Genomic DNA, 14,336 nt, shown 5'->3' on the forward strand with positions numbered 1-14,336 from the left:
CGGGTGTTTTTGGAGCAGGGCAACATCTAAAACATGGCAGGGCAGAGTTCCCTGAGGATCAGGGTTTGGGAACCACTGCAGTAGATCCTCCTAAATGTTACACACTGGACCTTTAAACATACAGTGATTTCCTATCTTACACTAAACAATCTCTATGAAGAATATTTTCAGATAAATATAGCGGAAAGTGTTCCTGAGCGTATATAAACCCTCAAAGCCGGGTCATCTTCTGAACATTTAGATCTGCCTGAATCTCGTTTTCCACCTCTTTCTCCGCGCTCATCGCGGGATTGTCGTACATTTCTCTGTGCGCGTGATGTTTGACGTCCTCCGGGTCTTCCAGGTTCTCTGGAGCGAGTTGGCAGCATTTGCAGCAGCAGCAGCACTTGGACGTGCACACGCCCACCACTTTGTCCCAGGGAGCCAGGGAGTGGGCCCACAGTGGGAGGAAATCCCAGGATCTCAGCGCCCGGGGCAAACACCCGGGTTTGCGCTTCTGTATGACATTGATGATGATGATGAGGACGATGAGGACGACGAGAGGCGCGCCCACGCCCACCAGGACCTGCCAGCCGGCCAGCGACAGGCTGAAGACGAAGAGCGGGAAGACGAAGAAGCAGCAGATGATGTAGACGGCGGCGAACCAGCGGTAGGAGGCGGTGATGTTGCCCAGGCCTTTGGCCAAGCGGATGGGGACGCGCATGAAGGGGATCGGGTACCACAGGAGGATGCCCGAGATGTTGAACAGGAAGTGCACGAGGGCGATCTGCAGGAATCGAGAAAAGAAAAAGAAAATACTTGGTATGTTTTTAGTTTTTTCTTATTGTAACTTTAAAAAAAAATGTTTCTGTAAAAATAAATTATATAGTAGAAAATATAATTTTTTAGTCTTCTCTACTATATAATGTGTATGTATATATGTATTTTTGTATATATTTATATTTGTATGTGTGTATGTGTGTATGTATGTATATATGTATATGTATGTGTATGTATGTGTATGTATATATGTGTATATGTATGTATATCTATATATATGTGTATGTATGTATATATGTGTATATATGTATGTATATATGTATGTGTATGTATATATGTGTATATGTATGTATATCTATATATATTTGTATATGTGTATATATTTATGTATATATACACAAATGTGCATATATGTATATATAATATATGTGCATATATGTGTATATATATAAACACATATGTGGATATATGTATATATAATATATGCACATATGTGCATATATACTATATATATACATACTGTGCATACATGTATGTGCAGTATGTATATGTATGTATATATGTGTGTATATATATGTATGATGTGTGTATATATACACATATGTATATATACATACATGTATGTATATATACATACATGTGTATATATACACATATATGTATATATACGTACTGTATATACATACTGTACATAGATACACATATATACATACAAACATATATACACATATTATATAGTCATAATCTTTTCTACTATATTATTTATTTTTACAGAAACATTTTTTATTTTATTTCTAACAATTACACACACACACACACACATAATAAATATTTATGCGATGCAAACAACTTTAAATAACTTTTAATATTACAGGAAACTGGGGAAAAAAAATAGTTTTTGATCAACCTTCAAACTTTAAATTAAATGTGTCACTCGTGACTTTAACGTGTGACTCACTGACCTGCAGAGAGTTAGCCAGAGTTTCTCCAGGACTGGCCATGGCTGCCAGGATGGCTGTGGTGGTCGTGCCAATGTTTGAGCCCAGAGACAGTGGATATGCTCTCTCTATGCTGATGACACCGATACCTAAACAAACAGAGAACACACACACACACACACACACACACACACACATAAACATTTACACACTCATGTTTGGCACTGTGTGCTTTATTAAGACCTAAACTGTAAATGTACATTAGTGTATTTACTGTGTGTATTCTGCAAACCTTTATAGTCATAGTGTTAATATCTTTATATATTGTAAAAAAAAAAAAAAAAAAAATGATGGTAATGCATGTTTATTATCTTCATCTTTACAGTCTTTGCTGTAACGATGTAATGATGCCGTAACAAAAAGGACTGTCTTATCTTATCTTATCTTATCGTATCGTATCTTATCTTATCTTAAGCTGCATTTAAACTGACTCAAATGTCCAAATGCTGCAGAATACATTTGTATAAACACTGAGGAACGACAGCGACGACAAAAACGACAAGGATAATTCATGCACTAATTCAGGGGTTCTCAAAGTTTTGATACCTGAGGGCCAATTTAGGAACCCAACATTGGACTGAGGGCCGCCAAAGGAAAAAAAATCAGAAAGAAATCCCATTTGTAATCATTTTAATGACCAGATTGCAGTTCTACAGTTTAGCGTTAAGTAATATAAGCGTTAATATAATGTAATTTAAGCATTAATATAATAACGCTTTATAATTTACTGGGTAATTACCCAGTATTTTGACCATTGTTCTTACCTTCTAATTACAGGTTAATACCAAGTAACACATTTCTGTTACCATATATTTACTGGGTAAATAGCTAGTAATTGGGGGCTGTAGCTACCTGCTTATTACCAGCTTATAACACAATAATACACTAAAATTCACCATATAGAAACCAGGTAAATACCCAGTATTTTTGTTTACACTTATTGGTCTGTATCCAGTAATGTCCAATAAACATTTAACAAGCTTTAGTCGCTCCTTGATTAAAACTATCAACTGTAATTCATTGCGGGGGCCGCCAGAAATGTTTCTGCGGGGCCGCCATTGGCCCCCGGGCCGCACTTTGAGAACCAATGCACTAATTGGACGGGAATGAGAATTTAACTTGCCGACAAGTGGAGTTATGGCAGAAGTGAAGACTGAGCTGCTCTGCACGATGAAGGTCATTCCAGCTCCGACCAGGATGGCGATGTAACCGGTGACCCAACCGAACGGGAATGGGAAATCTGCACACACACACACACACACACACACGGAAAACAATGAAATATTCCTCCCTTACTGCTGTACGTCTGATTTTACTCCGCTGATGTGCTGCAGGGCTCTGCTTTCTCACCCGTGTTGATGATGGTCTTGATGACCACAGCGACCTGACCCTTGAGCATGGAGTTGAGCAGCTTGACGATGAGGATCAGACAGGAGCAGAGCACCAGCAGAGAGAGAGCCAGCAGGATCAGGCCCACGGCCAGGTCAGGGAGGGTGACGTTCACAAACAGGTGTTTACCTGAGAACACGTGGGAAAGTACAGAGGGTTCTATAGTTTCTGTCAGAACATCAGTTTCCTCTGAGCAAAGGCACTGGAATTAGTCACTGGATGCTGCTCAGTGGTTAGTTGGAGCTGTAGGAAGGTTCCTACACTCTTAGAAATAAGGGTTCCAAAAGGGTCCTTCTACAAGGGCTGAGGTTCTACCTGGAACCATTTGCTTCTGAAAAACCCTTTCCCGATAAAAGGGTTTTTCAAGGGTTCTTGGTGGACCCCTCCAAAAGAGTTCCAGATGGAAACGTTATAAAAAGGTTCTACCTGGAGAGCCAAAAAGGGTTCTCCTATGAGGACAAGCTGAAGAACCTTATATGGTTCTACTTAGCACTTTTATTTCTCAGAGTGTACTGAAATATTCTTCTCAAGTAAAAGTCTCACTATTTACATCTTCCCTTCCATATGTTGCTACACTCTTAGAAATAAGGGTTCCAAAAGGGTTCTTCTACAAGGGCTGAGGTTCTACCTGGAACCATTTGCTTCTGAAAAACCCTTTCCTGAAGAAAGGTTTTTTCAAGGGTTCTTGGTAACACTAATGGTTGCAGTAAGAACCATTTTGATCCAGAGAACCCTTTAAAACCCATTTCCCGAATAAAGGGTTCTTGTTGGAACCCTCCAAAAGGGTTCCAGATGTAACGTTATAAAAACGGTTCTACCTGGAGCCAAAAAGGGTTCTCCTATGAGGACAAGCTGAAGAACCTTATATGGTTCTACTTAGCACTTTTATTTCTAATAGTGTATTTAGTCGTACACTTTTAGAAATAAGGGTTCCAAAAGGGTCCTTCTGCAAGGGCTGAGGTTCTACCTGGAACCATTTGCTTCTGAAAAACCCTTTCCCCAAGAAAGGATATAAGGGTTCTTGGTAACACTAATGGTTCCAGTAAGAACCATTTTGATCCAGAGAACCCTTTAACACCCCTTTGCTAAATAAAGGGTTCTTGGTGACACTATCCAGGTGGACCAGGTGGTCTACCTGGATCCAAAAAGGGTTCTCCTATGAGGACAAGCTGAAATTCAGAGAATTGTGTGGTCTTACACTTCTGTAAGTTGATTGTGTCAGAAATGTTCTTCAGTGTATACGTGTAGTTGACGTTGCTCCAGCAGAACTCTGTCGAGGTGCAGTTCTCTGGACCAGGAACGGTGACGTTCCTTAATGTCTGGAATAAAAAAACACAGAATGGTGAAGTTTTTGATCTTTTATTTTATTATTTAGTCTTATTTGTTCTTTAGTCTTACCGTGTTGGTGAACGTTTTGCACCATCTCTTGATCAGACTGGCATTCCGGGCGTCGGGGTCTCCAGTGGCGATTCCACTGAGGACTTTACTGTCCAACTGAAGTCATAAAGGGAACCACAATGAATGTGGAACCACAATGAAGACAACAAATATGATACAAGAGCATCTTTGTCTCTCAGTATAACCAATTTCTTAAAGGTGCATTATGTAATAAATCATAAAATCCTCCTAATATGTCACAGAGACTCAGGAATAATGTTCATATAACAAACTGAACTCACCAACAACAACAGTACAGACAAAATATTTGCATAAAAAAAAATATTTTGCAGACTGCAAATCATGTTTATGTTTTGAAATCATGTTTTGGCGTCATGTGGCGCCACCTACCGCCGTCTACCAATCATTGCAGTCCGTAGAGTCTCAGCTGCCGAGCAACCACAGGTTGCCAGTTACGTCAGAAAACAAAACCTAAAAGACCTCGGTATTTTGAATTTTAATGTAGTAACCGTTTTTGGCCACATTCTTACATATGGCGCCTTTAAAGAGATGACTAGTAATGATAGTAACATTAGTGAAATAAATATATAAAAAATAATATCCATCAGATCAAATTTGTTATTGATTAATCGTCCGGTTATTAAAAATTACACATTGTTGTTCTCAGAAACTCACTAAAAGTCACTAAAATCTGACGTTTGATCTTTAGTGTTTCTGATGAACTGTTTCATGTATTTCTTGTTCATTTTACATCATCTCTGTTGAAAAATACTACAATATAATTAATATTTTTTGTCCCATATAGTGATTGTTGAAGTTTAACAGAATCAACCCTGACGTTTAGCTCAGTTTCCAAAACAAAAATATTAGTTTCAAAATCATCTAGATTATTAGCCATTAGCTCGCTATCTAGCTATCTTGCTATCTAGCTATCTAACAGTGTTGACATCCTACGTTACGGTTCTAGTCTTTGGTTCAATGTGCTGTCATTTTTCCATGAAACCACTCTGGAACCTGAACTCACCAAAGTCCACAGAGAAACTCCGTGTTTTTTTTAGCGCTCTGTGACGCTCAAATGATAAGTTACGTGGAACAGATTTCACGTAACACACGTAATGAAAATTGTGTTCTCGAAGAAGCTCTCGGTGGTTTAAAAAACAACGTCGTTTGCCGTCGTGTGAAATCATTGATTTTTCTCTCTCTGGACTTTGGTTTGGGGAGAAAATAATTGACAGACTTTGCAGAAAAAAAGCCACAGAAGTTTGCCGAAACGCATCCTTAATACGGAGCGCGCACATCTCTTTGTTCGGGGGCTGAATGTGATGTTTTTGCGTCAGGACAGAGAGGGAGCGGCTGCAGCCGGTTCAAAGACACCGTGGCGACGCCGCACTCAGCAAAGTCAGCGTTGATAATGTGTCGACGCCTCATACGACCAGACTTTGTGACATGTAATGGTGTTAAAGGTCTCCCCGTTTCTTGTTAATCCTTAGAACACACAGCATGTAGGTCACGTTTATCTCCATTACTATGTTAAAACGTGTAATATAGTGTCTTATGTACCTTTTTTCAGCACAACCTATAGACAATTTTTGATTCCTGAGCAAAAAGTACTCAAATTTAGTTTAGCTTGATTTGTTTTTATGAACAAAAATACAAGAAAAATTGACTTCTGCACAATTATCATTATTACTGAATCCTAACTTTACGGTGGCCCAGATGTATCAGGCCAAACACAAAAGCCACAACACAAATACAAAAGCCACAACACAAACACAAACGCCACAACACAAATACAAAAGCCACAACACAAATACAAACACCACAACACAAATACAAAAGCCACAACACAAATACAAAAGCCACAACACAAACACAAAAGCCACAACACAAATGCCACAACACAAATACAAAAGCCACAACACAAATACAAAAGCCACAACACAAATACAAACACCACAACACAAATACAAAAGTCACAACACAAATACAAAAGCCACAACACAAACACAAAAGCCACAACACAAATGCCACAACACAAACACAAAAGCCACAACACAAATACAAAAGCCACAACACAAACACAAACGCCACAACACAAACACAAAAGCCACAACACAAACACAAACACCACAACACAAATACAAAAGCCACAACACAAATACAAAAGCCACAACATAAATACAAAAGCCACAACACAAATACAAAAGCCACAACACAAACACAAACACCACAACACAAATACAAAAGCCACAACACAAATACAAACGCCACAACACAAACACAAACGCCACAACACAAACACAAATACAAACACCACAACACAAATACAAACACCACAACACAAATACAAAAGCCACAACACAAATACAAAAGCCACAACATAAATACAAAAGCCACAACAAAAACGCCACAACACAAATACAAAAGCCACAACACAAACACCACAACACAAGCACAAAAGCCACAAAACAAACACAAAAGCCACAACACAAACAGCAAAAAAGTTGGATTTTGGGAAATTGACCAGACTCGATGCTCAGTGGCCCTCAGGTCGTTTGAGTTTGAGAACCCTGACGTCCACATAAGAGTGGTGTATTATTTCACACTGCAATTTACCCAGGGTGCACCTGTGAGCACTAAAGGGCTAACATTTAAGGGCAATAATTCATGATAATTCTCCCATAATGACAATTAAGCGTTAAGAGTTATTCAAGACTTTACCATAATGATGGACTCTGTGAGTGGATCCGTGATCACGTTCAGCAGGTCCGGGGCCTCCCCGCTCTCGATTTGAAAGGCGTCGATGATGAGCTTGGTGACTTCGTACAAATACCCGCTGGCCACCTCCAGGGGGAGCAGCACCAGCACCGAGAGCCAGTTGAAGAAGTCGTGCACGGTGGCTCCTGCAAACGCCCTGCAGGGGTGCAGCGTTAAAGGAGGTCGATAAATGTGATAAAAGGCGACGTGAAAAATGACCTTTGGTTGTGATTATCGAGGTAAAATTGGTTATTAATAGGCCGTCGTAAATAACAGAGGGGTTTAATTTGAGAGATTATACAATAAGGGCTGTAACTTTCCTCTTGGCTCATGGAAAAAATGACTTTACATACATTACACAGTGATTCTGTGATGTTGAACTTTGATGTTGATGTCCACTTTTCTCGTTATCAAATTAATGAGTATATTTTATCACAGGCTAATCACCTGATTGCTACAACAATAAAGATTGATTTAATTCATCAGCGGTCATGTCAGCTCCTCGTGTTCGTGCATGTAAATGTGTTTGTTTGTAAAAAAATTCCAGTTTGTAAATTTGTTTGTTAATTTGTTTGTTTGTAAATTTGTTTGTTTGTAAATTTGTTTCAGTTTGTAAAAGTGTTTCAGAGTTTGTAAAGTTGTTTCAGTTTGTAAATTTGTTTGTTTGTTAATTTGTTTGTTTGTAAATTTGTTTGTTTGTAAATTTGTTTCAGTTTGTAAAAGTGTTTCAGAGTTTGTAAAGTTGTTTCAGTTTGTAAATTTGTTTGTTTGTTAATTTGTTTGTTTGTAAATTTGTTTGTTTGTAAATTTGTTTCAGTTTGTAAATTTGTTTTAGAGTTTGTAAATTTGTTTCAGTTAATAAAGTTTTTTCAGTTTGTAAAGTTGTTTCAGAGTTTGTACATTGTTTGTAAAGTTGTTTTAGAGTTTGTAAAGTTGTTTCAGTTTGTAAAAGTGTTTCAGAGTTTGTACATTTGTTTCAGTTTGTAAAGTTGTTTCAGTTTGTAAATTTGTTTTAGAGTTTGTACATTTGTTTCAGTTTGTAAAGTTGTTTCAGTTTGTAAATTTGTTTTAGAGTTTGTACATTTGTTTCAGTTTGTAAAGTTGTTTCAGTTTGTAAAAGTGTTTCAGAGTTTGTACATTTGTTTCAGTTTGTAAAGTTGTTTCAGTTTGTAAAAGTGTTTCAGAGTTTGTAAATTCCTGAGCTCCTCGTATTCTTATAATTCACCACACATTAAGATCATATTGTGTGTGTTTGTGTGTGTGTGTGATATACAGTAATTCGTGATTACCTTCTAAATGTGCTGCGGTCTCCAACCTGCGTCATGGCGACGAGTGTGTTGGTGACGGACGTCCCGATGTTTGTACCCATGATGATGGGGACGGCCAACTGCACCGTCAGCACTGCCGGAAAAAAAAAAAGCACATTTATGCATCATGGTTTATCTGTTTTTAATCCACACCGCGTCGTGTCCCTCTCATGTTCTCTTGTGTGTCGCTCACGTCCAGACGAGACCATGCTGACGACGATGGACGAGGACGTGGACGAGCTCTGCACCAGCAGCGTGACCAGAACCCCGATGACCAGGCCGGCCAGTGGGTTGGACAACACGGCGTTGTCCTTGAAGATGTCGCCTGCTGTTTTACCTGGACGACACGACAACAGAGGAACATGTATGTGTTGTTTTTCACATATTAATTTAGAGTTTTTTCACATTTACGACACTACCGTTCAAAAGTTTGGGGTCACCTATACAGTTTTTGTTGTGTTTTCCATTAAAAGTCACACTTTTATTGCAAAATGAATAGAAAATATAGTCAAGACATAGTTACACAAGGGTTTTCAAGGGTTTTCTAACCATCCAATAGCCTTCTAACGCCATTAGCAAACACAATGTACCATTAGAACACTGGAAATGGGCCTCTATACACCTATGTACACGTTTGCAGCTAGAATAGTTATTTACCACATTAACAATGTTAAAATAAGGAAACTTAAAAAAAATAATAATAATTCTCAAAATTTAAAAAAAAATGCTCAAAGATTTTTTTTTTCTCAAATTTTTTTTTTCTCAAAAATTAAGAAAATACGTTTTTTCTCAAAATTTAAGTTTTTCCTCAAAATTAATTTTTTTTCCTCAAAATGATTTTTTTTTTCTCAAAATGAATTTTTTTTTCTCAAAATGTTTTTCTTTTCTCAAAATTTAAAAAAAATATTTTTTTTTCTCAAAACTTAATTTTTATTCCCAAATTTTTTCTTTATCAAAAAAATTTTTTTTATCAAAAAAAAATTTCTCAGGATTTTTTTTCTCTCAATTTTTCTTTTTCAACATTTTTTTTTGTTTGGTCTTCAAATTTTTATTTCTTAATCAAAATGTGTTATATTCATTGAAAAAAAAAAGTGATTTCCTTTCCTTCAAAAATAAGGACATTTCTAAGTGACCCCAAATTTTGAACAATAGTGTTTACCATTGATCTGTCGTGTTTGTAACGTTTACCTCCGACGAGCTGGAACGCTGAGCTGAGGATGTCGAGGGAGCAGATGAACAAATAGAGGAAACCCAGCAACATCACAAACCTCAACACTGACCCCAGGACTCTCAGCACCTTTGCTTTGGTGTCCAACGCTGTAAATCCAAAGTACATTATTATCAAAATAACCATATCATAATTTACAGCTGTGGCGTTGAGATTTACGCCCCTGTGGTAAAGAGATAAATGAATAAAAGCTCTAACCCTCTGACATTAATTCCTCCTGTTAATATAATCACAGATAAAGATTACACATTTATATCGGTCACCGTTTACAGCTTTTTAAACTGGTTCGCCTCGTGTTACTTCAGTGAGTCACTTGTTATTATCTATCTCACGTTATTATTTATGACCTCGGTGCTTTTTAAATAATCAGGTGACACAGTTTTATTATTATTGGCCTGATTAGAACGCGTTCTCTGCCTTTTTAGAAGTGTGTTTTTTAACAACATTAACGAAGACGAATCAAAAAAAACACGACTTACACGTTCGACTCATGATAGAACGCTGTTGTTTTCATAATTTTTTAAATAAAAACACATCTCGGAGGTTCATTAAGATGCATTATGATAATAATTGTCGTCTTGTAGCTTTCCTGTGTTTATGTTTTTTTTGTTTTTCCACACAGAACTTTATCTTCAGATAAGACGCTGTTAGCTTTTCCACAGATGAGGACCAAGGGTTAGTTCAGACAACAACCCAGTGAACCTACAAGGACACTTTTACTCACTTAAACATCATATATATGTATTTTTCTTCATATTATTATGTTGCTGTTATCCATGTATCATTGTATTGCCCGTTGTATGTGCTGTTTTGATTCTCCTCGTGTGTTTTTAATCTGTTGTTATTATTATTAAAATGAAAGTGACGTATAGTAAAACTGGGTGTAGATTATTCACGGCTCACCTGACCACGGGACCCCGGTGTCCTTGAGCTCGGGCATATCCCACGGGTCTGAGTCCTGAGGCTCGTCCTCAACCAACGAGACGGTGGAATTCGCTTTGACATCTGGGGAAAAACAAAACGTCTCAAAAACGTTGTTTTTCTGTACACGTTTCTGTTTGATATTATATTTCATATGATATGAAAGTACCTTTGTTTCCATTTTGTTGGTTTTGAAGAGCCATTTGCTGCTTAAGGGGGAAGAAAAATACACAAGAAGTCCTTCTTATAAGGTTTTGTTTTACAATAATTGTGTGTATTTGTTTCTGAATCTCGTATATTTTTCACAGAGAATTTGTTTCTAGGGGCTGTGTGTTGAAGACTGCAGTGTTTCCCCAATCCTGATCCTCAGGGTACTCTGCTCTGCCATGTTTTAGATGTTGCCCTGCTTTAAAAACACCTGATTCAGATGAAACATTACATTTTTGAAAAAATAAAAAAACCACAAAATTTGAAACATGAATTTTTTGGGAAAAAAAAAAAAAAAATGTAACTAAAGTTGAAACATTACAATTTCTTTTGACAAAAGTTGAAACATTAATTTTTTTGAAAAAAAATTGAAAAAAGTTGAAATATACATTTTTTGGGGGAAAAAAACAAAATTTTTTGGGGGGGGGGAAACAAAAAAAAATTCTAGAAATGTAATGTTTCAACTTTTGTCCATTTTTTAAAAAAAAATCTTATATTTCGACTTCTGTCAAAGTATTTTTTTTTTTTTTTTAAAGTACAGTTTCAACTTTTGTTTTAAAAAACATTTCAAAAAGATCATGTTTCAACTTTTGGAATTTTTATTTTTATTTTTTTTCAAAAATATAACGTTTCATCTGAATCAGGTGTTTTTGGAGCAGGGCAACATCTAAAACATGGCAGGGCAGAGTTCCCTGAGGATCAGGGTTGGGAAACACTGCAGTAATGTAGTCACATATCACCTAAAAGTGAGCGATTCTTCATCACGGTGATTCAAACTTCCAGATATTTAAACCCTAATCCACAAAGTTTACTCATTTGCTTAAACACACACACACACACACACCTCAATCTAACCATACGACACGTCTTCACCTTGTAATTTAATCATTTACATTTTTTTGTCCCCATAAGGAAAACATACCCCCATAATGTGACTGTGTAAACAGATTCAGGTCCCCACGACAGGAGTAATACCTCAAACACACACACTATTCTTGCTGGGACGATGCATTGACTTCAGTTAATTTGTAAAATAAACTTTAACACCAGTAAAAACCTGATATAAACTAACTCCAATTCTCATCTTAACCCAGACTAGAGCCTCAGAAATGATGTTTTGAGGTCTGCTCGTCCTGAAAAAGCATCTTTTTAAACCAGGAAAAATAGTTCTTATCCCTAACATTAACCCTAAGAATTTAAAATATTAGCCCCAGATCCTCAGAAATATAGGTTGTGCCTCATTAGGACCTGGTTTTGGTCTCCACGAGGACGACTACTGGTCCTGACAAGGTCAATGTTTATACCAGACACACACACACACACACACAGTATTGATTTTGTCACATGGTGGAGCTGCAGTAAAATTCCATTCACACTCACACAACACTGTGACGCGACCAGTGGTTTAATCAATTGGAAAACTCTGTTTGCAGTTTGTCATTTGAAAGTTATCTTATCTTATAAATATGTTATGTTATAACATTATTAACTTGTGTATTATTTATTATCACCATACCCATGTTTTATAGCACATTAAGCAGCCGAAATGGTTGATTATTTATAACCAATGCAAATTAAATTGTAAAAATTGAAATTCTTAGCTTAAAATAAATGTTGTTGCTGGTTGTTACAACTGTAAACATAATCTCAGTTGTCCATATCAGGTATTAATATTAATAATCTTAATATTAATTGATTTAATTCAAAAGTGGATCGTTTGCGTCTGCATGCAGAATGATGGAAGAGGCCGTTGCCCGTACTCACCTGTGCGTTCATGATCCGCTGAGCTCACCTGAGTGTCACGCTCTCACAAATGCTCCCTCCGCACAGGTGCACTGGAGAGGTGGATTGTGGGTAGTGGTGGTGGGTTGATCCGCGAAGGCTGATGTGCAGCCGTCACATCACCAGGAACTCCTCCATCTCACAAGATAAGCCGGGACACACCTTTCCAACCCTCGATAAGTCTTTCCCTGACTCGGGCGTAATCTGGCTCTGAAGTCGTGTCGCAACCCCTCACCCTCACCCTCACCCTCACCCCCCCCGGCTCAACGTTGCACCTGATAAGGCTGGAGTAGCCTAGTCTGCTTACGGCCGCACTTATCAGCCTGTAAAATCACTGATTTTGCATCTAACTTTATCTCCATGTCCAATCTGCGGTATCTAAAGAAGTCTAGTGAGGCCTCGGAGAGATGCTGCGGTGGAGAGCGGTGACCGGGATGACGGCTGCACTCGCACATAGACCACATGTGCTTGGTACTGGGGGATGGCACACACACACACACACACACACACACACAGGAAGTGTGTCAATCAGACAATCAGAGTTGATATTTTGGTTGCGGCCCGATCGATCCGGTGAATACGACTGAACCACGGATCAATATTTAAAGATACCAACGGGCTACTTTTAGTTTTAGGCCCGAATGATGGTGACGGTGGAGACTGGAGAGTTTGAGTCAGACAGTGTGACCTGACAATGTGAAGCGAGTCCAACTGTCTGTCTGTCTGCGCTTTTCCATCTAAATCATTGGTTCTCAAAGTGCGGCCCGGGGGGCCAATGGCAGCCCGCAGAAACATTTCTGGCGGCCCTGCAATGAATTACAGTTGATAGTTTTAATCTAAGCTTGTTAAATGTATATTGGACATTACTGGATACAGACCAATAAGTGTAAACAAAAATACTGGGTATTTACCTGGTTTCTATATGGTGAATTTTAGTGTATTATTGTGTTATAAGCTGGTAATAAGCAGGTAGCTACAGCCCCCAATTACTAGCTATTTACCCAGTAAATATATGGTAACAGAAATGTGTTACTTGGTATTAACCTGTAATTAGAAGGTAAGAACAATGGCCAAAATACTGGGTAATTACCCAGTAAATTATAAAGCGTTATTGTATTAATACTTAAATTACATTATATTAACGCTTATATTACTTAACGCTTAACTGTAGAACTGCAATCTGGTCATTAAATTTTTTCCTTTGGCGACCCTCAGTCCAATGTTGGGTTCCTAAATTGGCCCTCAGGTATCAAAACTTTGAGAACCCCTGATATAAATGCAAAAGTGCCCTTTATTTAAAGGTGCATTATGTAATAAATCTAAATCAACTGGCCATAAAATCCTCCTAATATGTCACAGAGACTCAGGAATAATGTTTATATAACAAACTGAACTCACCAACAACAACAGTACAGACAAAATATTTGCATTGAAAAAAAATATTTTGCAGACTGCAAATCATGTTTTGGCGTCGTGTGGCGCCACCTACCGCCGTCTACCAGTCATTGCAGTCAGTAGAGTCTCAGCTGCCGAGCAAACCACGGGTTGCCAGTTACGTCAGAAAAACGAAACCGAAAAGACCTCGGTGTT

General features: G+C 37.9%; 1 protein-coding gene across 1 annotated transcript; it reads right to left on the reverse strand.

Annotated features, from left to right (window-relative positions):
* Positions 1-211: 211 nt before the first annotated feature.
* Positions 212-12,740, reverse strand: slc34a2a (solute carrier family 34 member 2a; the record flags this gene model as incomplete). Its single annotated transcript, XM_083909650.1, has 13 exons — positions 212-766; positions 1,722-1,846; positions 2,881-2,997; positions 3,108-3,275; positions 4,345-4,465; positions 4,545-4,640; positions 7,266-7,458; positions 8,591-8,702; positions 8,802-8,945; positions 9,797-9,925; positions 10,740-10,841; positions 10,927-10,966; positions 12,729-12,740. The coding sequence occupies 13 exons, from the start codon at positions 12,738-12,740 to the stop codon at positions 212-214; spliced, it is 1,914 nt and encodes a 637-aa protein (XP_083765776.1).
* Between the last annotated feature and the right edge of the window lie 1,596 nt (positions 12,741-14,336).

This window comes from Microchirus variegatus (assembly GCF_963457635.1).
Source record: "Microchirus variegatus genome assembly, chromosome: 23".
Lineage (NCBI taxonomy): Eukaryota > Metazoa > Chordata > Actinopteri > Pleuronectiformes > Soleidae > Microchirus > Microchirus variegatus.